Below are 26,366 nucleotides of genomic sequence, written 5' to 3' on the forward strand. Positions count from 1 at the left end.
CTTGGATGAGATGAAATTTGACATGGCAAGTTTTCGAGAGGAATGGTAGGCTGAGGTTGAGATTAAATATAACATGACAAGTTAGTTTTTAGTTTTTGAGGGTTTAGGGGATTTGGAGGATCACTTTTCCTTGCTTCTTTCTGCGCAGACTGTAGAATTCATTCCACTCATTCATCTTCATTCTCAAAGTAGCTCCGGGCCTGTTCATCTTCATTCTCTTCAAGTACAGAGGGTCTCTCCTTTTAGATCTTTTGTGCCAAAGATGGTCTCTCTCATCTCCATCAAATGCTATCTCATAATTTTTTTTCCCTTTCAGTGCATTATTTCTCTAGTATGTCTCACGCCCAAGATTTTTCTTCCAGATCACTTTTATTAAGGTAAAAATAAATAAATGATATTAAATAGGGAAGATAGAAATATTAAGTTAAGGACAGAGTTTAAAAATGCAATAATGAAAAGCAGACATGAGCTTAATCAAAGTTGGCTAGAGAGGATGTGCTCTTCAGTTTACACCAGAATTTGAATCTCTCCCCGTGGTTTAGATTATATTAAAGTAGAATATCGTTTGTATTAAAAATAAATAAAAAATAAATAAACAATAACCAAAAATGAAATTCACCATTGTTACAATTTAGTTTATATTTTATTTAATTCACATGGTGATATGTGATCAAACAACTTGATATGTGAGGGTTAAACTTTTTTTTTTTTTTTTGGTGGTGTGAAGGGTTAAACTCGGACAGAGAGCACTAAAGCGGACTCAAAGCTGATAGTTTCGTAAATTTCAAGTACGTTTTTGTGATCAAAACCCTTTAAAAATTTGAAATTTTAAGAAAGAATTATATTGCTGGGTGTCCTATGATCACCTTTTCTTTTGGGTGTGATTAAATAAAATAAATGCTTATTTACTGTAGTTTCCCCGGAGACTATGATAAAATCCTACATTGCCCTCGAAAGTTGAAGTGGCCCACCTTGTCCTCTTGATTAAGGTTTGGTGAATCACTTTGCCCTCTATCGTCATCTCCTTTCTTGACTCCGTCATTTTTTATGACGTAGCAAGGGTATTTCGATCCTTTCAGACACATGGCTCCCACCCCTATCCACACTTGTGACATGGCAATAGTGGGGCCCACCCGAAAAAATTTCGAAGCCCTCAACAAAAAATGGTCTACAACCCTAAAAATTGGGCATTTGTTTGAATTCCATCAACAAGCTCCAAAATTGTTCAATTAAATGGTCTACCAAGCTCTAAAATTTGGCCTTTGCTTGATTTGAACTAAAAGTCGAAGATGAAGCACCATCTTCCACAAGCAGAAGAAGGTGAACGTTGCTGCCCCTCGATGCTACTGTAGGAAGATTACTCGGCTTCAAACTTCATGGACAAAATCAAACCCACTGTGGAGGTTCCATTCGTGTCCAAAGGTAGGGATGAGTTGTAGTTTTTTTAAGAATGAATTTTCATATAAGTCATACCCTTATGATAACAATGTGGGTATATACAGAGGCGAAACAATGCCTATAGTTTTTTCCAATGGGTTGATGATGAGTGCCTCCACAGGAGAAAGCTTTGATGGGTTGGCTATTGAGGGCAATGAGAGACCTGGAAGACCAAGTTGGATGTGGAAGAGGAAGAGAGATGAAGCTACAGTTTGCTCCATTAGTTTTATGGGGTATACTGATTATTGTTAACATTTTGAATTAATCTTGGGTTGGTTTGAGTGCAGCAAAATAGGAAGAATGGTTAATGTTGATGCTCTTTTTCAGAGAGGGTAAACTTAGAGAGAAGTGGATTACCTTCAGCAGTGGAGAAGGTGAGGACCTTCGGCAAGGGACTAGCCTGCAGAAGACAAAGTAGAAGAAGCAATCGTTAAACTTTGGACACCGGTGTGGTGCCGACCGAAGGTTCTCCAATACTTAAGTCAGCTAAGAGTAGTAACTTTGACAGAGTAACAGTAAAAGTAAGAAAGTAGTTACCCTTTTTACTAAGGTACTGTTCCTTATTTATAAGGAAGTGAAAGTGGGAGGTTTGTGTAGAATTTCGATGTGGGACTTTGTGCAAGTCGCTGTGATGGTGACACGTGTCTTGGATATTAGGTTTGGCAGTTTGAGAGCTTCGGTAGGTGTTTGGCACCTTGGAAGAGTGTCTTCCTTCGGCATGGGAGGAGGCGTGTCTGTTGGAGTATCAAATACCTAGCTCTAAGAAGCTGTAAAGATCGTGAAATAATCCAATAATTATTAACAGAACATGTTTGGCTTAAATAGCCATTACAACTGAAAAACAAATTAAAGCAAACCACGTCTCCACATCCCGAAGACTGTGACAACTAAATACTTGACCTGATCAACTCCTAACTTAAATGAACTACTAGCTCCTGAAAAATAGGAGCTTATTCAAATCAAAACAAACTTGCATTACAGAAACTCTAACATGTCCTCCCCTAAACTGCACTAGCTGAAGGCAAGTCAGTTTATAAGCTTCATGCTTTGAACTCCTAGCAGATCACGCAGTTTCACAAACGACTCTAACTTCAAAGGCTTTGTCATGATGTCTGCTACCTGCTCACTAGTACCACAATGAACTAACTCCACAACACCTTCCTTGACCAGATCACGTAAGAAGTGGAACCTCACATCTATGTGTTTGGTTCTTCCATGGAGAACAAGATTTTTTGATAACTTGATAGTTGAACTATTATCACAAAAAATCTTAACACACTTACATGAAGAGAAACCGAGACTGTTGAGTACTCTTTTCATCCAGATACTGTGGCAAGCACATGCCACAGCAGCTACATATTCTGCTTCGGTGGTAGAAAGGGTCACAACTGGTTGCTTTCTTGAGCTCCATGCAATGCACCACCACTTAGAAGAAACACATATCCAGAAGTGCTTCTTCTATCATCTGTATCACCAGCATAGTCACTGTCGGTATAGGCCTTAAGAACAACTTCAGAATTTTTCTCATAAATTATTCCCAAATTCTCAGCACCCCTTCCATAAAACACTCCTAAGTTCACAGACCCTTTCACATACCTGAGAACCCGCTTTGCTGCTGCCATATGAGATACTTTCGGATCTGCCATGAACTTGCTTAACATGCAAACAACAAATGCAATGTCTGGTCTAGTGACTGATAGGTACATCAAGCTGCCAATCAGTTGCTTGAACAAGGTTGAATTCACACTGACTTCTCCACCATCTTTCACCAGGTTTCGTGCCTGGCACGATAGGGTTTTTCACGGGATTGCAGCCTCCCATTCCAAACCTTTCCAACACCTCCCCAGCATACTTCCTTTGGCATAAATGTATCCCTTCACAACTCTGCTGAACCTCAACTCCTAGAAAGTACTTCATCTTCCCCAAATCACTCATGTCAAACTCTAGCTTCATTGATTTCTTAAACTTCTCACATAGTTCCACATCATTCCCTGTATAAATTAAATCATCCACATAGAGGCTAATAATTAAGAATTTACCTCCAACTTCATGTTTGAGGAACAGTGTGTGCTCATGACTGCATTTCTCAAAACCCTCCTTCATGAAGAATCCTTCGATTCTGCACTGTACCAGCTCTTGGAGCCTGTTTCAAGCCGTAGAGAGCTTTCTTAAGCTTCAAGACTTTATGCTCTTCTCCTTTACGAACATAGCCTTCTGGCTGCTCCACGTATACTGCCTCTTTCAATTCCCCATGAAGAAACGCACTCTTGACATCTAGCTGGAAAACAATCCACCCTTTCTGCGCAGCTAGAGCCAAGATCAATCTTATGGTGTCCCAACGAGCCACAGGTGCAAAAACCTCGCTGTAATCGATCCCATACCTCTGAGCATAACCTTTGACTACCAAACGTGCTTTGCATTTATCTACTTCTCCCTTTTCATTCAACTTTGTTCTAAAAACCCATTTGACACCAACTTTGTTCTATAGCTTCCATTTCCAAATCCATCGCTTTCCTCCATTTCTGTTTTTTCACTGCTTCATCAAAACATATTGGATCATCATGTACCATAAAACAAGCCAAGTTTGACTCATCAGAAAGACCAGCTCCACTAACATAGTCTTCCATCCATCGAGGTGCTCTCCTAACTCTCTCCTCTGGTGTAGCAGCATCATTTTCTCCTTCCAACTCTTCTGTACCCAAATCAGCTCCTTCTACTTGTTCTTCCTCATCTTCACCTTCTTCTTCTTCTTCCTCATCATAGTCACTGATTTCCCCATCATCACTATCTACCCAAGTAAAGACATCACTCCTCACGTCTTCATCACTCCTCCTCCAATTCCAGCTCTCATTCTCTTCAAACACAACATCCCTACTAACAATCACCCTTTTAGCCGTAGGATCATAAAGCCGATAGGCTTTAGATTCTTCACTAATTCCAAGAAACACGCATTTATGACTCTTCTCATCTAACTTTACTCTATTCTTGTCAGGAATATGCACGTTAGCAATGCAGCCGAAAACTCTGAAGTATTCGACATTGGGTTTTTTTTCACTCCAACACTCTTCAGGAATCTTTCCTTTTACTGCCACAGTTAGACTCCTATTTAACACATGCAATCCCCATCGAACTGCTTCGGCCAAAAAAGTTTAGGCATCTCCTTCTCAAAGCAAGCATCGAACCATGTTTAATACAGTTCGATTCTTACGTTCTGCCACTCCGTTCTGTTGAGGAGTATAGGCAGCAGTGAGTTGTCTCTTAATGCCATGATCAACACAAAACACGTTGAACTCCTTGGAAGTGAACTCACCTCCCCTATCTGTCCTCAAACAACATATATCACACCCAGACTCTTTTTCAACCAGTTTTTTAAATACTTTGAACATAGAAAAAGTTTCACTCTTCTCGGCTAAGAAATAAATCCAAGCTTTTCTACTGAAATCGTCGATAAAGCACAACAAATACCTTTTTAGGCTGCTTGAAGTTGGAGTGATTAGACCACACAAATCAGCATGAACTAACTGAAGTTTCTTTGAAGCCCTCCATTGACTCTTCTTAGGAATGGCTGCTCGATGTTGTTTTCCACGATGACACACTGTGCATGCTTTGTTCATGGCTTTGAGTTGGGGAAGTCCTTTGACAAGTTGCTTGCTTTCTAAGGCTTTGAGGCTTTTGTTGTTCACATGACCATAACGACGATGCCACAGGTCTGATAAGTCATCCGTGCTTGCTATTAGACATTTTGAAGGCTGAGTAATCATAGTGGCTAGTAAAGCAAACATCCTATTAGCTGCCATTAGAGTTTGCATAATAAGACCTCTCGTAGGATGACATATTTTACACGCCCTATCTTTCATGACAATAGCAAGTCCTCGCTCTTGAAGTTGACCAATGCTCAATAAATTATTCTTGAGCTCAGGAATGTAAAACACATCTCTTACCACTTGGGTTAAACCTTCGGTCTCAAGCTTAATGCTCCCTTTTCCCATCACAGTCATCCTTGCACCGTTGCCTAACTTTACTGAGTGTCTAAATTGCTCATCCATCTCCATGAACCAATCCTTGCTTCCTGACATGTGGTTAGAACATCCTGAGTCTAGGAACCAAACACCTTCTCTCTTGGCATTCTTGTCCTCAATGTAAGCCATCAGTAGAAGCTCTTCCTCTTTATCCCACTCGGCATAATTGGCACCCTTCTCCCAACTGGGACACTCGTTTTGAAAATGCCCAAGTTTATGACATTTGTAGCATTCAACCGTGGCTTTGTTGAAGGTTTGTCTTCCTCTACCACGTCCACCTCTCCCAGCTCCTCGTCCCCTACCTCTTCCTGTTTTGTCTTCATGGGTGACCTTGAGGACTTGCTCTTCCTCACCTTGACCCTTCATTCTTTGCTCATGCACAAGAAGGCTGCTCTGAAGTTCGTCAATGGTCATTGTAGTCATGTTGTTGGACTCCTCAATCGAACATACTACGTAGTTGAACTTAGAAATCATTGATCGAAGGATTTTTTCCGTGATCATTGTTTGACTCATATTCTCTCCATGAGCCTTCATTTTGTTGGCTATGGATAAAACACGAGCAAAGTAAGCATTCACCGATTCTCCTTCCTTCATGCGAAGAACTTCAAAATCACAACGTAAAGACTGCAGTTGTGCCCTTTTAACCCGCGTTGAACCCTGAAACTTTTGCTTCATGGAGTCCCAGATTGCCTTTGAGGAGCTTCAGTCAAGAATGGTCTCAAGCACATCTCGTTCGATTGCTTGATAGAGAAGGTTCTTTGCCTTCAAGTCCTTCAGCTTGTTATCTTCATGCTCCTTCCGTTGAGCATCAGTGGGTTGACTTCCTTCTGCCACCACTGAGGAAAAAGACCGTACTTCTCCTGCGACATTCACCATGATGCCGCGATCTACAACATTCCAATACTCCTTGGAACGAAGCAGATTCTCCATCAGCTCAGCCCAATGATCATAGTGCCCTACAAACTTAGGCACATAGGTGCTGCTTCCTTCTGCCATTTCAAGAGAACTCTCAATCTCTCGTATTCACAGTCAGGCCCTGTTAAGGGCTCTGATACCAATTGTTGGAGTATCAAAGACCTAGCTCTAAGAAGCTGTAAAGATCGTGAAATAATCCAATAATTATTAACAGAACATGTTTGGCTTAAATAGCCATTACAACTGAAAAACAAATTAAAGCAAACCACGTCTCCACATCCCGAAGACTGTGGCAACTAAATACTTGACCTGATCAACTCCTAACTTAAATGAACTACTAGCTCCTGAAAAATAGGAGCTTATTCAAATCAAAACAAACTTGCATTACAGAAACTCTAACAGTGTCTGCCTTAGTGCTAGTTGTTTTGAGGCTGGATATGCTCGATTGATTATGGTGTAAACAATAGTCCCCCAAGTTCGCGGTCAAGAGGTAACTTCTGGGTTGGAAACTTGTTAGATTTTTGTGTAATCATGACCGAGCATTCCAGGTTCAATGGGAGCCGTAGGGCATTCCCTAGTCTCCTAAGTTAGCAAGCTAGCAGTTGCGGGAACACTTGGAAGGTATGGTAGTTATGGGAGCCTCTAATATTGTTGGTAGCTAGGTACCTAGACATTTGGCAAGGAAACCGGGTTCGGGCTCTATGGAGCTGGGCTGCAAGGGGCTTGGGCCTTGAGGCTTCGGCAGGTGCCTTGGGGAGCATTTGATGAGCCCTTATTTATTCTCAGACAATGCTCGCTGCTTAAGGTGGCTTTTGTTTTGTTTTGTTTTTTTGTTTTTTTTGTTTTGTTTTGAAGGGGCAGTTTGGCCTTGGGCAAGGCTTTGAAAGGAGAAAAGCCAAGGAGCTTCAGTATGGCCCTTGCCGTTCGGCAAGGGTGACGTGGAGCTAAATTTGTGGGCCTTTGAGGTGTATTTAAGTTCTTGGCAAAGGTTGTTGTGGACTAGGTACCGGAAGTTGGACTCGATAGACCACTTTGAAAGCACTGAAGGTAGCGGGGTCATCACTCGAGCAGGGGAGTATTCGTGGCTGAATCGGGCTGCATATTCCCGTGGCTCGTCCTCACCCCGCCAAACATGTACAGTCGTCGGCGGAGTACAAGCGGTCAACTGGATCATGAAATGGTTCAGAAGGCCCGCTGCATCAAAATGAGTTGATGGTGCGGGGTTCAGCCTGAGAACCAATTCAGGGCCGCGCCACCGAGGGTGGAAAGGAAGAGGAGGCACATGCCTTCGCACGAGGCCCTTGCATCCCAGGGTAGACTGGAAAGAATGTATGTGGGTGAGAGGATCCTTCGTGCCAGTGTAGAAGGTGATGCGGAGTGGCTGGATGTCTTTCTCGTGGTGGTAATTAAGGATGCGTTCAGTGAAGAGCCCTGGTCGTGGCTTCGCCTAGAGGAGCTCGTGATCTGCGGTGTTGCTCATTCTCCAGACGCCAACCTTCTCGAAGAGAAGCCTCATGGTCGGGTCCGCAAGAGGGAGAGGCTCGGGTGCTTTGAAGGCCCGAGGTGTGGGTGGCCAAGGGTTGGGTAAGGTTCATGTTCTTCGAACGCCTCAGTGTGATAAGACTCGTAGTCTTCTAAATAGTACGCCCCCAATTCTCCGAGTCACCTGCACCTTCCCCAACCGGTAGGTGATTAGGCTTCGTTGGGGGCCTAGGTGTGCCACTCTTGGGTCTTTGGGCTTAATAGATATAGGGATAGCGTCTGTCTGACGGTCCAAGATATGGTCCCTGCAATCCTTGTAGACCTTCACTGGTTCATGGGGCCGGTCCTTCGGTGGGGAGATGTGAAGGAGCCGCTACTTAGTTGTCTCTGTGTAAAGAGGGCTTTTACCCTTGCCGAGCCTAGACTGGATCGGGGCGCTGTGGTGAGAGGGCACTGGCTGGCTTGGCTGGGTGTGGTCAACATCTTGGGTAAACTCAAGTTGGGGACACGGGCCTGCGCCTTTCTCCCGCTACGCTTCAAGGTGTGGTAGTCATGCTCGAGCTCAACGTTCTTGGCATGAAGATGGTCGTATTTCTCGGACATCTTGGTGACGCTAGCGTGGAAGAGCTTCACCTCTGCCTGAAGATTGACATCTGCCAAGGTTTCTTTCCGAAGGTACCTCGTAGAGGGGGTATAGTACGGAGTGTCGTGGCTATTCTCGGTCCGCATAGCTGAATGTGGGGTAAAGAAGAGGCGATGAGGCCTGATGGGAGAAGGAGCCAGCTGGGCTGGTAGAGAGAAATGGGATTCAAGTGTCGATTCCCACAGACGGCGTCAAACTGTTGATGCTCTTTTTCGGATAGGGTCAACTTAGAGAGAAGTGGATTGCCTTCAACAATGGAGAATGTGAGGACCTTCGGCAAGGGACTAGCCTGCAGTAGACAAAGTGGGAGAAGCAATCGTTAAGCTTCGAACACCGGTGTAGTGCCAGTCGAAGGCTCTCCGATGCTTAAGTCAGCGAAGAGTAGTAACTTTGGCATAGTAATAGTAAAAGTAAGAAAGTAGTTACCCTTTTTACTAGGGTATTGTTCCCTATTTATAAGGAAGTGAAAGTGGGAGGTTTGTGTAGCATTTCGATGTGGGACTTTGTGCAAGTTGTTGTGGTGGTGACACGTGTCTTGGATATTAGGTTTGGCAGTTTGAGAGCTTTGGCAGTCGGGAGCTTCGGCAGGTATCTGGCACCTTGGAAGAGTGTCTTCCTTTGGCAGGTGATGAGGTGTGTCTACCTTGGTGCTAGTTGTTTTGAAGTTGGATATGCTTGGTTGATTATGGTGTAAATAGTTAACATGTTGAATTAATCTTGGGTTGGTTTGAGTGCAATGGTAACATTTTGAGGCTAAGATCCATGAGATTGCTCTGTACAATGTTGGAATGGTTAACTTGGAAAATTTTGGAAGAATGGTAAACCCGTGTAATTTTGCTCTATGTAATTTTGAATGGTGAACTTGTGCAATTTTGCTCTGTGCATCGGTATTTTGGGAGACAATTTCATGAATTTGATAACAACTTCAAGAATGCAAACCTGCACAATAATTTCATAACAATGTGAGACATATAATGTACAAAATACAATTTGAAACTACAAACTGCCATCACAAGTTCACTCGCAAGTTCAAAATACAAATGCCATCAGATTCATTGGCAATTCTAGAATGTAAAAAGCATTCCTAACCAATTCAAAATACAATGGTGCAAATCTAACACAAACTTCATCACAATTTACAATTCAAAATACCAGTTTAACCTTCATCATTGCCTGGCCTTCAAAGTAGCAGTTCAAACTACTAATCCCTCAACTGCCAGTCTAATACAAAACACAAACTGCTAATCCCTTTTCAATATCTCCATGGTTGATACCTTTCCAACAATGCTTTCCTCATCATCAGGGCCCTCTTCTTTGCTGGGGACTTGAACCTTTTATTCTTAGATGCATTCCTCTCCAAGAACTCATTACTCCTTGTTGAGGACTTGAACCTTTTCTTTTGAGGCTGAGATGAGAAGATTGAGCCTGAGATGCTTGCTGAGGCTAAGATGATTGTTGATGTTGAGATTCTTGAGAAGATTTCTTGTTTTGCCTAGTATTTCTTCTCCCCTAAATAATGTGAGAATAATTGTCAATTGATGGCAGATTGTAAGAATTGAAACATAAACACAAAACATTTGAAACATAAACACAAATCAATTGAAATAAACCCACCGAAGTAGAGTACTTACAAGTTGTTTCCTTTTTGATTGCCTTGTAATTCTCTAATTGGATGTGCTTGTTTCTGGTTTCTTCTTAGCTTTTTTTTTAAAATTTTTAAATTTTTTAATGATACCTAACAAAAATGAAATACAACATAAACATAATACAAGTTAAAAATAAATTGGAATTAACCCTGACAATAATAAGATAGGTATACCTGACTGCTTGAGCTTTCTTCATGTGCCTTGGGACATTTCCTCCTATTATGTCCAACTTGTTTACATATTGAGCACTTAGTTTCCAAATTATACCGTGACAACTTTATGGCATTAGGATTAGAAGTTGGGGGTGGTTCATCTGCTAACTTTATTCTCTTTTTCCTTATCCTACCTGGTTGCTTGTGATACATAGGTGGCATCAATTTTGGTAAGTTTGTCTTAGGCCACAAATCTTCGCTTGACATTGGATGAACCATGGGAGTATAAGCTCTCATATAAGAATCTTTCTTGTAATAGTTATCCATATAGGGGTAATGATCACCGTTTAATTGTCCAATGGCAGCACAAGCATGCATACTTGGGATCCCCATTGATATCTCATTGCCTGCATGAATAACAACTCCTTGCCCAATCAACCACAACTTGAGATCCACCATGGTTTTTGACCAGGGTGAGGCCTTTTTATATGGCAAGTGTCCAACCCTATAACTGGCCTACAACCCTTAATAAAACCATTCTTTGTAGTTCCCAAACAAATATATATCCTTTCAAACCTAGGCCTTTCACCCTCCATTTTAGATTTGATAATTACTGTACTTCCTTAATTTGTTCATTTCAACTCAGCAGCATACTCCCACAGTAATGCAAATTGTTTTGTGTAATTCCCCTCCACTTTTATTATTTCCTGTCTTGCTTTGTAAATCTGTGATCTTCAAGCTATTACACATAAGTCTTCCTTCACTTGGTCTTTAAAAGACCCCATATCCCAATTGTAAATTATGGATAATTGTGTAGCATACCTCTTTGATAACCACTTTCAGTTAACATGTATATTTTACTCAAATGTCCCACATGTATGATCATCCACATAAGTTTTAACTTGCACCATGCTACTTCCATTGACTGTTGATGCATAGCATACAAATGGGCATTTCTTGTCTTCAACACCTACACAAACTGCCCTCACCTTGTCCCTATCATTCTTTGTGAATCTAATTTCCCTCATATTCAACATAGAATAATTTCTCATTGCTTTTCAAAACATTTGTACATTTGGAAATTTTCAACCAATCTCAAACATAGGGTTTATCAACTTTGTTTCAAGCTTGAAGTCCTCAATCTTAGGCAACAATTTCTCTTCCTTTTCTTCGTAGGCCCCTCAACCTCTGAACTCGAGCTATTGTCCAAACAATTAACATCACTTGCAGTTACATCAACATAGTCATCTTCTTCTTCTGCAGCATTTGGGTCAGTATTAGGAGCATCGTGGTCAACATAATTATCAAAAGCCTTGTCATCCTTCTCTAGCAAGCATTGGTCTTCATCACAATATTAATATGCATAATCTACAAATTCAGGGTCACTTTCTTGACCCTCAGAATCTTCACTATCTTGTACCATAACGAACTCATCGTTGTTTTCTCCCTTAAAATCCTCATTGTTTGCTCCCTCAAACTCCTCATTGTTTGCTCCCTTAAACTCCTCATGCTCAGAATCTTCATTATTTCCCCCCATAAACTCCTCATTGTTTGCTCCCTCAAAGTCCTCATGCTCAGAATCTTCATTATTCCCCACAAACTCCTTATTGTTTTCTCCCTCAAACTCCTCATGCTCAGAATCTTCATTATTCCCCCAACACAAACTCCTCATTGTTTGCTCCCTTAAACTCCTCATGCTGCAAATCTTCATTATTTTTCACCTCAAACTCCTCAATATATACCCCCCCAATCCTCATTGTCTGCTTTCTCAAATTCCTTACACAGATTTCTCACAGTTGAAGGCTTGTCATTCGTACCCAATACATTATCTTCCAAGTAAATTATTGTGAGAGCAAATATTTTCGTCTCCAATCATAGCACACCACGTGGATCCCTTCAATTAATTAATCGAACCAATTTATTTGGCCAATTAATTAATAGGGATAATATCTTAATTATAGGATATTATCTTTTTTTTTAATAAGGTACTATAATTAATTCAGATATTATCTTAATAAGGTGATATAGTCAATATCAAATTTGGAGATTTGGATCCCAATCAAATCCCTAATGGACTCAATCTCTACAAATTTGGGTAGAGAATAAACTCATTTCCAATAAGAGTTTTATTCCCTACGAAACCCTAGCCTCCGAGGCTTCTATAAATAGATGGCTTCATTTATCATTCAAGGTACATCTAACCTACTTGGAAAATCTGAGAAAACTCTCCATCTCTCTCTTCCTAGTCACCGGCAATGCCACCACCACTGCCGGCCACACATCTCACCTCTCTCCATATATTACATACACAGCTCGGCCACCACACACGGCTCTGGCCACCCTGTTCTCACCCTAGAGAAATCTCCGTACCCCTTTTAGCTATTGTTTCACCCAGATTTAATCGAACTAACTTAGGCATCGAAGGGCCTTTGGCCAATACCCCTCAAGTGTGGTCCATTTACTTCGATTTTTTTTTTATAGGAATTGAGGAAGAAAGAGAAAGAAGATCAAAGGACGAATAATCACAAAGCGAATATTCTCTCTCGAGATTAGTCGTACAAACAATTACCACCACTCTTTGATAGGAAAGTGGTATCAAATCACACCACCCAAGTAGCTTAGCATCTGTATCTATACCTAGCCATTCATCATTTTTTAGCCCTTTCACACAGACCATCTCAAAGTACCCAAGCTCCTTTGCAATATGATAATATGAAACAGTTCTACCCACAGAAGACCCCTTGTTGTGTTGAGACTTGACAATTGTACTCCCATGATGTATTTCAAATGTGACGAGGCCTTTGTCATCTACACAACACAAATTAAGACACGATCAACCATTGGAGTATAGTAGAATAAAGACACTATGAGTCAACAAAACAGTCCAACAAACATGTGTGACTTGACACTTACGAAAACTTAGAATCCTCTAATTTTCAAAATAGTTAAACGCTTATCAACAAAACAAGAAGGGACCACACCAATTTTAAATTCACTCCTTCACAATAAAGAACCTTTATAAACCCTTTGCAAACTGACAACATAAAACATAGCATTACAATAAAGAACCTTTATACCCAGGACAACACCCTAAATATGTCATAGTCTTTGAATCCCCTTACCATACTGGGGTTGAGAAATGCCTGGTTCTCTTGACACGGTCATTGAAGTCGAATATTCGCGCCTGGTTCCAAGATTTTGATTTCTTTGCTGCCTTGTTAAAACTCGAATCTCACTATCTCTTTGTCTGCCTATCTCAGTCGATTAGCATGTGAAAACCCTAAATGGTCGCACTCTTATTTTCCAGATCTAGGGATGGGCAAAAGGGGTTGATGGATGCGGATCAGGTAAATGAGATGGATTCGAATTAGGAGTGGGCTCCACTTATGCCACGTCGTAAGCTCTGATGGGGCGTGAACAAGTTTTTTAATTTTTTAGGGGTAGGTCCCAGTATTGCCACGTCGGACTGGGCCCCACTTTTACCACGTCACAAGCATGGATAAGGGATGAGGAGCCACGTGTGCTAAAAGGACTGAAATTCCCTTGCCACCTCAGCAAAAATGACGGAGTCAAGAAAGGAGATGACGATAGAGGGTAAAGTGATTCACCAAACCCTGGTTAAGGGGAAGGTGGGCCACTTAAACTTCTGGAGCCAATACAGAATTTGCCCATAATTTCGGGCCACTACAGTAAATAAGCCTAAAATAAAAACCACTATGAAATTATATCAAAGTGAAACACATCACTTGTTCCCAACTCAACAATAAAGCAAAGGGAGATTTTATTGGCACCCCATTATTTGCTATTTGCATCCCGTACTAATTTTAAACATAAATAACGTATTTTACCATTCTACATAATTACCGTTAAGGACAAAAAACATTTAAAATTAAAATTAAAATTGCTCACTACACCCCACATATGTTCTTGCAACTCTAGTTAGACTTTTTTCTCAAACCATTATGTTCCTACAACCTTAACGAGGTTTATACGTTTATATTGGTGAAAAAATATCTTGTATTTATTCATGAAGGGTGAGATTGAAGTTAGAGAGGTTTCGAATGAGGTATGAGTTTATTTTTTTGGTGTTTTTTCAAGTTTAGGATTTTATGATAGTCACTGGTTGCGTTCAACACATCAGTATCGAATGCGATAGGTATATTCCATGGGATGCCATCGAAACGTTGCACCTATATCGGTTGTGTTTGACCCGCCGTTAACTTAATATGCGGTGGAGATCCACTGTAATATGGAACGTGTTCATTTGTGTATTACCGAACTTTTACCTGCAATTCAGTGGCAATGAACCAAAATATATTTATTTTTTCAGTAACTTATTGTTGACCACAAATTTATTGCAAGCAATTTTGACCTTACTTTCATTGAAGGAACAAAAACAAGGTGAACCCCTACTGAAGGCAACCATGTGGGAACATAATGTGCAATGGATTATAGTGATCAATTCACAACTTATTTGGTAATTATTTTGAGTTGTTTTTGGTCTGAAATCCTTTTTAATATCATTAACGCGACATTAATGTTTCAAATTTTAACTTTAAATAACATGAGTTTTATGTATAGATATTCAATGGTAGAGATGCATTACTTAGATGAGCTCGTGCACAGGGGAAAATGAATAGTATTGTAATTGTAATTAGAAGGTCTGATTATGGAGGTGAGGGAAAGAGGAGATCTCGAGTAATACTTGCTTGTGAGAGGAGTGGTAACTATAAGTCTTGCAAGTCTAGTGAGACAACTGATGTAAGGTTGGAAGCAAATGGTGATACGAAAAAGTGTGCTAGGGACACTGGTACCAAGAAATGTGGATGCCCATTCTTGTTAGAAGGTGTCAATATTGGTGATGGGGATGATCGGAAATTGGAGGTGGTTTGCGGAGTACACAACCATCCTATTTCAGAGTATCTTCAAGGTCATTCATTTGTGGGGCAACTTTCTGAAGAGGAGAATGCTTTGTTGGTGGACATGTCTAAGAGTTTGGTGAAACCGAGAGATATTTTGGTCACCTTGAAGTATAGAGATGCAATGAATGTTTCAACTATGAAGACAATATACAATGCTAGGATCTGAAATAGAACTAAAGAATTTGCTGGGAGAACACAAATGCAGCAATTGCTTACTAAGTTATCCGAACACAATTATATTGAGTGGCATATGACATCTGGTGATATTGTAACTGACTTGTTTTGGACACACCCCATTAATATTGAGATAATGCTTGCATTTTCACATGTACTTATCATAGATTGCACCTATAAGACTAATAGGTATCGTTTCCCACTATTGCAAATTATGGGGGTGAAATCTACTAATATAACATTCTCTATTGCTTATGTGTATATGAATGCCGAGAAGGAAGACAATCATGAGTAGCAGCTACATCTTCAACCTATGCATCAACATTACTATCACGAGTAGGAGCTACATCTTCAAACTCTGTAGTATCCTCAAAGTGATCTTGGGAAGCCGCTCTCTATCTCCTCGTTGGGGCTGTGGGACACTATCTATCAGGTCGAGATCATGAAGCCTCAGTAGTACCTCTGCGAGTCCTCTTCATATCTAAAAAACAATATCAAGTACAAACTCAGTAACAGATTCGGTAGATGATCATTGAAAAACGAAAATAAATTCGGTGGACAATCATCAAAACGAAAGCATATTCGGTGGAGTACCAATGAAAAACGAAAATACATTCGGTGAACGCTACTAAAAAACAAAATCAAATTCGTGGATGCCATCAAACAAGGTAACGATTTCTGTGGTAACCCATCAAAAGTAAAATTAATTTTCGTACAGACCAGGTTCAATTTTGATGGACTACCACTTAAACAATGTAACTAATTCGGCGGTAACCCACCGAAAGTAAAATCCAATTTCGTAAAATCAGGTTCGAACCATACACCCACAAAGTTGAAATAAAAAATTAAAATCAAACTTTGGCTTTTCAAAAGTGAAATCAAACCTAGGCTTAATCAACACTTAGAATCTTAAATATAAAAAACAAACCTTGGCTTTTAGAAGGATTTTGAGGTTAGATGGGATTGTGAAAACTTGATAGATCGTCTATGGCGGTTTGTGATGGTTGAGGTGATGGTGGTTTGCTACGGGGTGAGGCGTTTGGGGTTGGCAGTGGGTGTGCGATGGGGTTGGTGTTTGTTGCGATGGCTCTGTTTCAAATTGGATGGGGTGTGCGATGAAGTTTGTTGAAATCTGATGGGGTGTGTCTGCAAGAGGAGGGAATTTTCGATGGAATGAGGCTTGATATGGGATGGGGTGGGGTGTGTTGAAAGAGAAGGGGGTTTTCGATGGGTGGTGTATGATATGTGATGGGGTTTACATAATAAGCTAGGGAATGGGGTTCATGAGGGCAATTGAGGAAGAAAAATGGGGTATAGTAAGTAATTTTAAATTTCATTAAAATTCAGCATAGTCTAAAATATCGATAATATCGACGAAATATCGAGGATATTATCGTTTTTTCGAATCACGGATATTTCAAAACGTATTCATGCACATATCATATAAATATCGAGAATATTGACGATAATATCAGAAAATATCGACGTCGATAATTTCGCTCACACTTTAGCAATATTTTGTTACAATATCGCTATAATATCGCTAAAATATTGAAAATATCAATGTAATGAAAAAAGGGAAAAAAAAAAGGAAAAAAAAAGGGAAAAAACACAAAGGGGATTCAAGGTGTTTCCTCTTGTAAAATTAGTCATCCTTGGTTTGCTTTGTATTGTGGCGTCCAAGTGGTAAGTTCTTTTTCTTTTGAATATTGAGACATGGACATGCAAGGAATGATGGACCTTACATTTCTTACTTTGACAAAGTTCACACATTTATATCATTTGATAACTACTCTTCACAATACACTTATTACTCTACATATAGAGATGATGAAGATAGTGAAAAATTTGAACCTCATAGGAACTCTATGTGGTACTAAGTCACTTATGTATCTTACTATGCAATGTATAAAATGTAAAATATTGTAGTAAATCATTATATATAAATGATTGTGGTGTGTTTAATCTTCTTTCATTAATTACTACATATTTTCTACACTTACAGTGTTTGTCAGCTCGCTATATAATCAACTTAAATTAGTTAAATCCATCATGCAATACATTTCCTTCCAATTTTTTGTGATAAACTAATAGATAATTGACTAAATAAGCATCCTCCAAAGTTTCAAAAAAAAAAATCCAAGTTTTTCTTACAATTTCCGTGGTTTTTATTCAATTTTTATCAATATCGATAATATCCGGATATTTCCATAGAAATTTTCGTGTTTTTGGCTATCGATATTTCCGATATCACCGATATTTTAGACCTTGAAATTCAGTGGGGTGTAAAGAAAATACAAATTTATAAATAAATCAAATCCTAAATATATATTTATAAAAAAACCCAAATACTATTTAAACATAGAAACACACCCAAAATCAACAATTGTATATTTTTTGGGTGTGTTTATCAATGGATTTTGAGTGTGTGTAATGATGAGTTTTGGGTGTGTTTATAAAGTATTTTGAGTGTTGAGTTTTTTTATAATTTCAACTCCCATTTTAGGTGTTTTAGTGAAATGTGGGGTGCAAAGGCAAATAATGGGTTCATATAGAATTACCCTAAAGCAGAACACTCGAGGCGTTCCAATTTGCAAAGTTCTCACCTTTCCACTTCCGACGCTAAACACTGAGAAGGAAACATAAATCCTCCTTCTCACTCCGACAGTGACGCAAAACGTGGTGAGCATTCTCTCCGACTCTTTCTCCAACTTTTTATTTTGTTAATTCGTTCCATTTACGTTGGAGATGATTTGATAATTTTTTTCAGAACTAAGTTAGGCTGTGCGAGCCAATACTTATCGCAGACCCATTTGGAACAAGTTGCGTACAAATCAGAATTTTGGTCAAATTGTTGCAAGTTGTGTCGATTGTCCAGTTGGGTTTGTTGGATATCTTGTGGTCGAACTAGGAGATCCATAAATTAATAGTCAGTGTTCAAATAAATGCTCAGTATCCTTGCTGAATTTGAGGAATGTTGTAGTTGTTTACAGGAACCGGTGTTTCAATTGGTTTCACTCCTACATATATGATTTCATTGCCACTATATCATTCCTCTATTTGCGTGAAAATCACAGAGTTGTTCCCATTTGGTGGACTAATGACGGTGCCGGCACCAGAGGTTAGAGTTGAAACTGGTACTCTGGGAGGATCATTAAAAACCAGAAAGTGAGATTGGATAAGAGAATGGACATTTAAGATTCTATCGTATGGTTACTGTATTGGATACAGTTGAAGGGTAAGGAATAACAATAACATCTAGAATGAGGACTACAGTTTTTGCCAATGCTAAACGAATGCTGCAATAAGATTCTAGAAATTGATAATGACCTAGATGATATGTTAAGTCTTTTGCATTAGTAACTTTTTCGTTGGTTTATTTTGTCAATGGTTAGGTAGTATTGTTACTATTCTTCATTTTTATTTTTATTTTGGGTTGAAATCTTAACAAGATTTATACAATTTAGCCAACTTCTTGAAATTTGTTTCTTATCAGGGTTTTACACATTGTGGTATATGGGGACTCCAGAAGCAGAGTATGCTGCATTTGGGGAGAAGGTCAAACGAACTGTTTACCTAGATAACATCTCACCACAGGTCACCGATATTGTTGTCAGAACTGCTCTTTCTCAGTTTGGGATTGTGAAAAATGTTCAGTTCATTCCAGACTACTTCAAATCAAGGAACATCGGACAGTGTGCACTGGTGGAGATGGAGAACCCTAAACAGGCTGATGCTATTGTCTCAGAGATAGCTCAATTCCCATTCATGATGGCGGGGATGCCAAGGCCTGTGAGGGCGTGTCCTGCTAAAGTGGAGATGTTTGATGATCGCCCTGCAAAGCCTGGAAGAAATATATCTTGTTGTTGGTTGGAGCCAAATGATCCTGATTTTGAAGTGGCACAAAAACTGAAGCGTCTTACTAAAAAGCATGCTGCTGAAGCGTCATCTTTGCTCAAGCAACAACTCCAGGAAGAAGAGAATCTTGCGAAGCAGCAGAATGAGGCTCTTAAAGCAAATCATAAGAAGTATGAAATGATAGATAGTGTGATAGCTGATGGAACTGCTCGTCATTTGGCAAAACGTTATAAAATGAGAATTGCAGATGACTGATAGGTTTTTTGTTGAGGTTCTCCCTCAAGAAAGTTTAGTAAATTTGTAAAAAATGCAATCGTTAGTACATGATGGTTGCTTCTAGTAAAGGACCTCATTTGCTTGGAAAAAGAGTTCAGTTTGGGAGTATCCTGTTGTTCTTTTGATGAATCATGATATATGCTGTTGCTTTTTTTTTTTCTTTCTTTAATATATATATTTTTTATATTTTATAAATATGATAATGGAAAATGATAAGGATGAGTTGTGCACTAATAGCATCTGCCTAGGTTCTATTTCCTAACCCAGAGCTGTCAAGTTGTTTACCAAGGAGATCTTTAAACTCGATTTTGCAATGATTTCTTGTCTGTTTCTTTCCCTGGGTTTAGCTTACATTGGACTTACAATTTGTTGCTTGGAATAAGAATAAAGCCAAGGCCGGTATCAGATTTATGATGCAGATTATTGGCAATTACCTTATTAGGTTCGTCCCATTTCTTGCTCTTAGTATTCAGCAGATAAATATCTAGAGGCTTCACCAAAACAGAAAGCCTGGCTTAATTTCAAAGCCATGCTTATTTGGGTTGAACAGAAGTGTTGGAGAAACATTTTCTATGTGCTTCGATATTGGACTCATTTTCGGTGTGAAACCAAGCATTTCAGCCGATGTTTATGAGTAAACAGATTTAGGCCTAAGATGTGTTGGCAGGGTGATCCAATACTTATCCATGCTCAAATTTAAACACACAAAAATTGCTAAAATTAAATGTACAAAGAACAAAATCCAGACTCAAGCTTCAGGGATGAAAACTGAAATTTGGCCTTTCTAATATCTAATGAACCTACCTTAAAACTTCACACAAAAATGTTGAGTATGATCAGAAAGAGAGAGAGAGAGAGAGAGAGAGAGAGAGAGAGAGAGAGATGACATTCAATTGGCATTCATGGGTTGTCATTGTAATTGAAACTTTACAGTAATCTTGAAAGAATTGTGTTTAGTTGGCGTCAAAAGAATGGTACACTAATTATGTTAAGCCAGGAATTGGAGGTACAGCCCTTGTACAGGATTCAAGAGTTCTTGAACAAACTACATTTCAATATCATCTCATCTGTGCGGCAGCGCTGGAAATGGCAGAGTTGATCATCATCCTTCGCCTTTCTTTCCTTTCAAGCACACGTAAATGTGGCAACTTTGCTTTTGTTGGTTCCTTTGGACACCTAGATAATGAAACAAACCAATATCAATCAAGACAACAAAAATGCAGCAATCTTTATAGAAGCAATGAGCAATATTTATTCTTAAGCTTGCATTTTTGTTATTTCCTTACTTCTGGGGGCAGAATGGATGCTCAAAATTAGGCACTGGCCTTGCATGGGGTACCAGAGTCCTTCGTAGTTGCTTCAATGCCTTCTCTTCCTCCACCTGCAAATGTTTCAAGTATATTTCAATTAAATCAAGCAAGCTAGTAGTATCAAACAACTATACAAACAGAAACACGCATACCATCCTTGCTGCATCACTCTCTTCTCTGTATCTCTTGTATATCATTTCTTTCTCCCTAACCTGTAGATCTTAACTTTGTTAGTACTGGAAAACAATGTTCTTTTTACTTTATGTTTTAGTTTCAGTGACTTTCCTTTCCCTTTATTTTTTAGTTTCAGTGACTTTCCTTTCCCTTTATTTTTAGTTTCAGTGACTTTCCTTTCCCTTTATTTTTTAGTTTCAGTGACTTTCCTTTCCCCTTTATATGTTACTGAAGGAGAGAGTAACAATGTTACCTTTTGATCAAATTCTGCTCTACCAACAGCCCGATGATCAACATGGAGATTGAATTGTTGAACTTGGGTAAGAGGCTTGCGCACTTTTTCTGGAACAGGAATTGGGTCCCTGCATGAAAGTGGGATATGAATCATTCATGTTTTTATGAATTACACCCTTGTGCCAAGTCTATATAAATTCAAAAAATTCAAAAAATAGAATTTAGTTTGCTTACTCTTTCAAGATTGGTTGTGCCTTAAAAAGTCTTATCTGGGCTGCTTCTTTCTCCAGCCTTTGTCTTTCTTCCATATCCCTCTGCAATTCCTCCTCATGCCTCACCAAACTCTCTAGTTGGAAAGGTTCTGGTTTTGTGCATTGCTTGGGCTCTGGTTTTGGTGGGATCTGCATTTAAGACAGCATGAACCACTGTATCATCTTTCTTGCAATTGCATGTAATTAAAACTCATAAAAAATATTATTAAGTTTCTGTACCACAGGGTAATCAGTGGTATAAGGATATGGATTAGCTTTGGGAACCCTAGCTCTTTCTTCTTCCAATTGCTTCTGCCACACTTCGGTAATAAATTTCCTTTCTTTCTCAGCCCCTCTTTCCTGATGACATAAAGACATAACAAGTAAGCAGGTTAAAAGCAGATTGCATCACTGAATTGGCTAACTTGTAAAATTGGAGGAAAGGATTGTCATACCTCTGTGTGGAGATGGAATGGGTTTGGTGTCGTGTTTCTAGGGATTGGATTCTGGTTGTGTTCTGAGTTCAAAGACAACTGAAAAACAAAAAGAAAGATGCATAAGAAGCTGTACTCATACTTTCATACTTTTTTTTCTTTTGTAGCAAGTTCAAAAACATTCATTCCACTACCTTATCAAATATATCAAAAATGAAAGAAGGTGGCGGTGGTATTCTTTCATTTGTTGCAAAATGGAATTCCTGAGGTTTAGTCACATTTTTCTTGGCATTACAGAATACCCCCAGATCTCCTTTACTTTCAAATATCTACAAACATTTTGCAGAAGGAACATTAGATATCAATTCCAAATGTTTCTAAGATGAATATCATTAAAAGGAAATGAAAAGGTTGGAAGTACCTTCTTGTTTAGAGGCTTCGCCTTGAATTTTGGGATTCTTTCAAGTTCTTCCTGCTCAATTTCAAACGAACTTTTCACCCTGGGTGGACGGGCCCTCAATGATGTATGTAGCACAGGAGTTTTAGGTTCAGTAAGATGATGAGACTTCCCTTGATTATTCTATGATGCAATGGAGAAAAAAAGAACATTGTCACCTCAATTGGCTTAGCAAGAACGAAGAGTGGAAATATCAAATATGGTTCTATTTATACCTGACGGGACACCTCCGTTGAAGCTACTGAAGCCGTTTCTGCATTCTGGTTTGCCCTTGCCATTGTCTCCAAATGGAATTCCTGCATCAATTAGATATAAGAGTCTTATTATTCACAGAAAATCTTGTATTTACTTCTGAGCAACATCCAGTCTACAATAACTTTACCTGAAATTCCGGTGGCTGAGGTGTACTTCTCGGTATTGCAGGTAATGATGGGGCTTCTAGAATCTGTAATGAGCAACAAGATCCAATGAATCCAACAAATATAGGCTGGAAATCAAATGAGGAATAAAAAAATTGTGAAACAAATTACAAAGTTACCTTTTTGTTTAGTGGTCGAGCCTTAAACTTTGGAATTTTGGCCATCATCTCTTCTTCAAGCTCAGTAGTACTCTTTACTCTCACTGATCGAACACGCTGGGATGTTTCAAATTCAGGCTCCTTAGGCCTAGTCAAGGTGAGTTTGGGCTTCATCTGAATAACAAAACAATATTAACCTCAATATTAAATATGTTGACAAAATAAAACCAAAGAAAACATGAAAAAGAACTCAAAGAAATCATAGATGGAGATAAGTATCTTTACTTGTGAAAGAGAACCAACATGCTGCATTGACAAGTCTCTGGTACTTGATTGGAACCTTTTTATCATTTCGGCCATTGAAACAAATGGTGCTGCAGATTCCCGAACATACACCTTTCTGTCCTCTTTTTGCATAGTAGCAGTTGAAGAGCTTAAATTGAAACTGCCACTGGTATGACCCAATTTTGACTTGTGGGGCAACGTTTGGGGTTTGGGATTAAGAATCTGTATTTTGAGGAGGGGACAAAAAGAAAACCAATTAAGGAAATGTCTAGAAATAACAGTCAAGTTAATACAGAAGTAAAAGTTACCTGTCTAGATCTTCCTCCGTCCAACTTCTGTCGCTTAATTGCCTGATTTTCCTGTGCTAAATTGGGAGTCCCAGTTGCATTTTTCACATTTTTTTCTCTGGAAGTTCAGGTAAAGTATGAAATCAGTACATTGGCATGTATGAATAAATTAACACATATATCATGATATACACGAACCTTTTCACACTATTTGGTTTGATGGTTTTAGTTTGTGACGACTGTAAGTGACTTTTTTGCTTCAGTGCTGATGGGTTTCTGACAATGCTTGCTATCTTTTTAGCTGTCTGGTCCTCCCCTTTATCAACTTCGCTAATACTCTTATCAGCAGAGACCTAAAGGGATTATATTATGATTAGATGCGAAAAAGCAATCAATTATGGCTTTTCAGAGGAGTAGAAGTTCAAATTACTATTGGATTGACTTACATTGCTTTCGTCTTTAGCTTCCCTGGGGATTATATCAACTTTGACTTCGGCAGGTATGAGCTCCGATTGAGGCTTAGTTTCCACAGACTTATCATTAGCTTTTAATTCAGAGGATGATTCCAAGTTCTGCAAAAGATAAAAGCGCAATAAGCTAGAAGTCCAAGTTTTAAAGGATATATAGAAGGAAAAAATTAGAAGATGAATACCTTCTGCATTTCCTCTGCTTCACTAAAATCGCACATGCTCTCAACCGTAAAAGATCTACCAGCCTTGATCCTAGGCATGAAGGCTGCACAAATGAACGAGTACCAATATAATCAGAACCTTTAAATTCTTCTTATGCTTCAAAAGAAACAAGAAAATAGGTCATGCTTGCAAACATAATTCACTTTCACTGAGAGATGTAGATGCATAGATTAAAGCATAGACAATATGACAGTTCCATGCTCCTTCAAAAGAAAATTCCAGTTAAGTTATACTCAAAAAATACGTAAATTGTGAACCTAATTTGGCAAGTTTGGGAAAGAAATGAAGGAAATCCCAAAAGTTTATATCTTAAAATTCTTTTAACAGCTTCACTAGGAATATTATCCTGATAAAAAAAAAAAACTCTCTCACTCAATTTGATCAACTGTAGTTAGAATTTTCTGGAAGCATAACCTCTGTTTAATTTCTGAGAGTACTAACAGAAGAAAGTAAAAAAACAAAAGATCTTTCTCTTAACAATGTGGAGCACCTTATTGAGTGTAATTTTGCATTTAGACAAACGAAATCACTACAAAAAATAATGAAGAAATCGAATTTTATTTTCTAGGGAAACAAACTCAACTGAGCAAGATCGCTTCCCTATCGATTTTAAGAAACGCTAGGAACGGGAGCAAAATTGACCGCCAAAAAGAAAATTCAATCACAAAATCCCAAGAGAATTACAGATAGCAACGGAAATCAGAGAAGAAAATCAAGAACCCTAAAATCCAAAGCAAACGCAATGCAAGAAAGACAGATCTGAGAGAAACCCTAACAAAGAAGAAGCAATACATCACAGATTCTAACATATGAAAGCAGAAAAAGGCAAAAGACATGGAAATTGAAGAAATCTCATAAAAAAGAAAGGAGACAGAAGAAGAGAATATTAGGGATTAGGGAAGACGTACGAGAAGGCGCATATGGAAGAGCGGCGTCGAACCAGAGCTCAGCCTGGCGCTTGTCGTCATCGCTCTCATCCCTTATGAAGTCGTAGAAGCGCGGGGCGGAGAACTCGTAGGTCTCGTCAATCATCTTCGTCGTCATCGTCGCCGTGGCGGTGGCTGCGGCCGCGGCCGCTGCGTTGGGTTCGAGATCGGGCATTTGGGGGATTAATTGTTGTTTGGGGTTTAGGGATTTAGAAGAGGAGGATGAAGAATTAGAGAGAGAGAGAGAGAGAGAGAGAGAGAGAGAGAGATTTGGGGGATTAATGAAGAAATGAATTATGAATAAATGAGAGAGAGCCTGGAGAGAATGTCTCTGAGTGGTGTGGCGTGGAGGAGGAGTATAACGTTAGGGGAAGGGGTCTCTCCAACGGTCTAATTTTTTGAATTGGGGGCCATCGGCTGTGCTGTTTCTAACGGCTCTTTTTTTTTTTCTTCTTGCCTTTTAGGGACGGGACGCTGTCGTTTTGGCCGCGGGTTACAAATTGCCTTTTGCATTTCTTTTCTCTTAATTTTCCTTAATGTTGTGCGACCATAAGTCACCATGCCAGGTGTCTCCACTTATTCATTAAAGGGGTAATTACAATTTTGGTCAATCGGGTTAGGGTTGAATTTAATTTTGGTCATCGAAATTTTAATTTCTCGATTTTAGTCACTATATTTGCATTTGTTAGCAATATGCTTCAATTCCATCAATTTCATTAATTAAAAAATATATTTTAAATATTAAATTAAAAAATATATTTTAAATATTAAATTAAAAAATATATTTTAAATATTAAATTAAAAATAAATAATTTCATCAATTTTATTAATTAAAAAAATTAAATATTAAATTAAAAGTAATTAACTTCAATATAATATTTCTATTTAAAATAAGTCCTTAATTCTAAATCGCAACCAGTTGTTTGTTCACAAATTTCTTTCAAAATTAACCTTATGCTTCTCAATTACAACCATTGTTTTCTCAATCCAAAATTTAGAATACAATTGATGAATTGAGTTGGTGGCAACAATAGTTGGGTGGGCAATTCGGTCTAAAAGGTGGTGGGCGTAAACCATGGAGGTAAGAGCATTTCCAGCAATTTAGGCCGGAGAGGGGGCGAGAGGGATGTTGAGGGCCCCAAACTGCTTTCAGCAGCAAAGGCTGGCCCGGGCAGGAGGTGGGGCCACGAGACTAGGTTGGCTTTGAGGGGGAGCCGAGCTCGAGTTTTGGGATGACGCAATGCGCGACATCGACAAATGCAAGACGCTACAAAG

At 39.1% G+C, this 26,366-nt stretch overlaps 3 protein-coding genes across 7 annotated transcripts; 2 read left to right on the top strand and 1 right to left on the bottom strand.

The window, feature by feature from the left end:
* Positions 1 to 14,926: 14,926 nt before the first annotated feature.
* LOC103328466 (uncharacterized) lies at positions 14,927 to 15,382 on the top strand. Its single transcript, XM_008230858.2, has one exon. It carries the CDS (start codon positions 14,927 to 14,929, stop codon positions 15,380 to 15,382), a length of 456 nt encoding a protein of 151 aa, XP_008229080.2.
* Positions 15,383 to 17,920: 2,538 nt separating this feature from the next.
* Positions 17,921 to 19,632, top strand: LOC103328459 (ASI1-immunoprecipitated protein 1-like). 5 transcript variants are annotated; one of them, XM_016793694.2, is made up of 3 exons: positions 17,927 to 18,072; positions 18,161 to 18,628; positions 18,887 to 19,632. In XM_016793694.2, exon 3 carries the CDS (start codon positions 18,907 to 18,909, stop codon positions 19,501 to 19,503), a length of 597 nt encoding a protein of 198 aa, XP_016649180.1. In that variant the 5' UTR covers positions 17,927 to 18,072; positions 18,161 to 18,628; positions 18,887 to 18,906; the 3' UTR covers positions 19,504 to 19,632. The 5 variants fall into 5 exon arrangements, with proteins under 5 accessions (XP_008229075.1, XP_016649180.1, XP_016649181.1 ...); XM_016793695.2 differs by having other exon boundaries at positions 17,929 to 18,072; positions 18,468 to 18,628; XM_089051298.1 differs by having other exon boundaries at positions 17,930 to 18,072; positions 18,374 to 18,628.
* A 766-nt stretch (positions 19,633 to 20,398) lies between these two features.
* Positions 20,399 to 25,429, bottom strand: TPX2 (targeting protein for XKLP2). Its single transcript, XM_089051299.1, has 18 exons — positions 25,074 to 25,429; positions 24,126 to 24,208; positions 23,920 to 24,045; positions 23,672 to 23,826; positions 23,495 to 23,591; positions 23,187 to 23,408; positions 22,923 to 23,075; positions 22,767 to 22,829; positions 22,600 to 22,680; positions 22,349 to 22,507; positions 22,122 to 22,256; positions 21,949 to 22,026; positions 21,734 to 21,853; positions 21,477 to 21,643; positions 21,262 to 21,370; positions 20,987 to 21,046; positions 20,811 to 20,905; positions 20,399 to 20,700 (listed from the first exon to the last, which is right to left on the bottom strand). Exons 1-18 carry the CDS (start codon positions 25,264 to 25,266, stop codon positions 20,583 to 20,585), a joined length of 2,214 nt encoding a protein of 737 aa, XP_088907425.1. The 5' UTR covers positions 25,267 to 25,429; the 3' UTR covers positions 20,399 to 20,582.
* Between the last annotated feature and the right edge of the window lie 937 nt (positions 25,430 to 26,366).

Source organism: Prunus mume, linkage group LG4 (genome assembly GCF_029339155.1).
Source record: "Prunus mume cultivar Tortuosa linkage group LG4, ASM2933915v1, whole genome shotgun sequence".
Taxonomy (NCBI): domain Eukaryota; kingdom Viridiplantae; phylum Streptophyta; class Magnoliopsida; order Rosales; family Rosaceae; genus Prunus; species Prunus mume.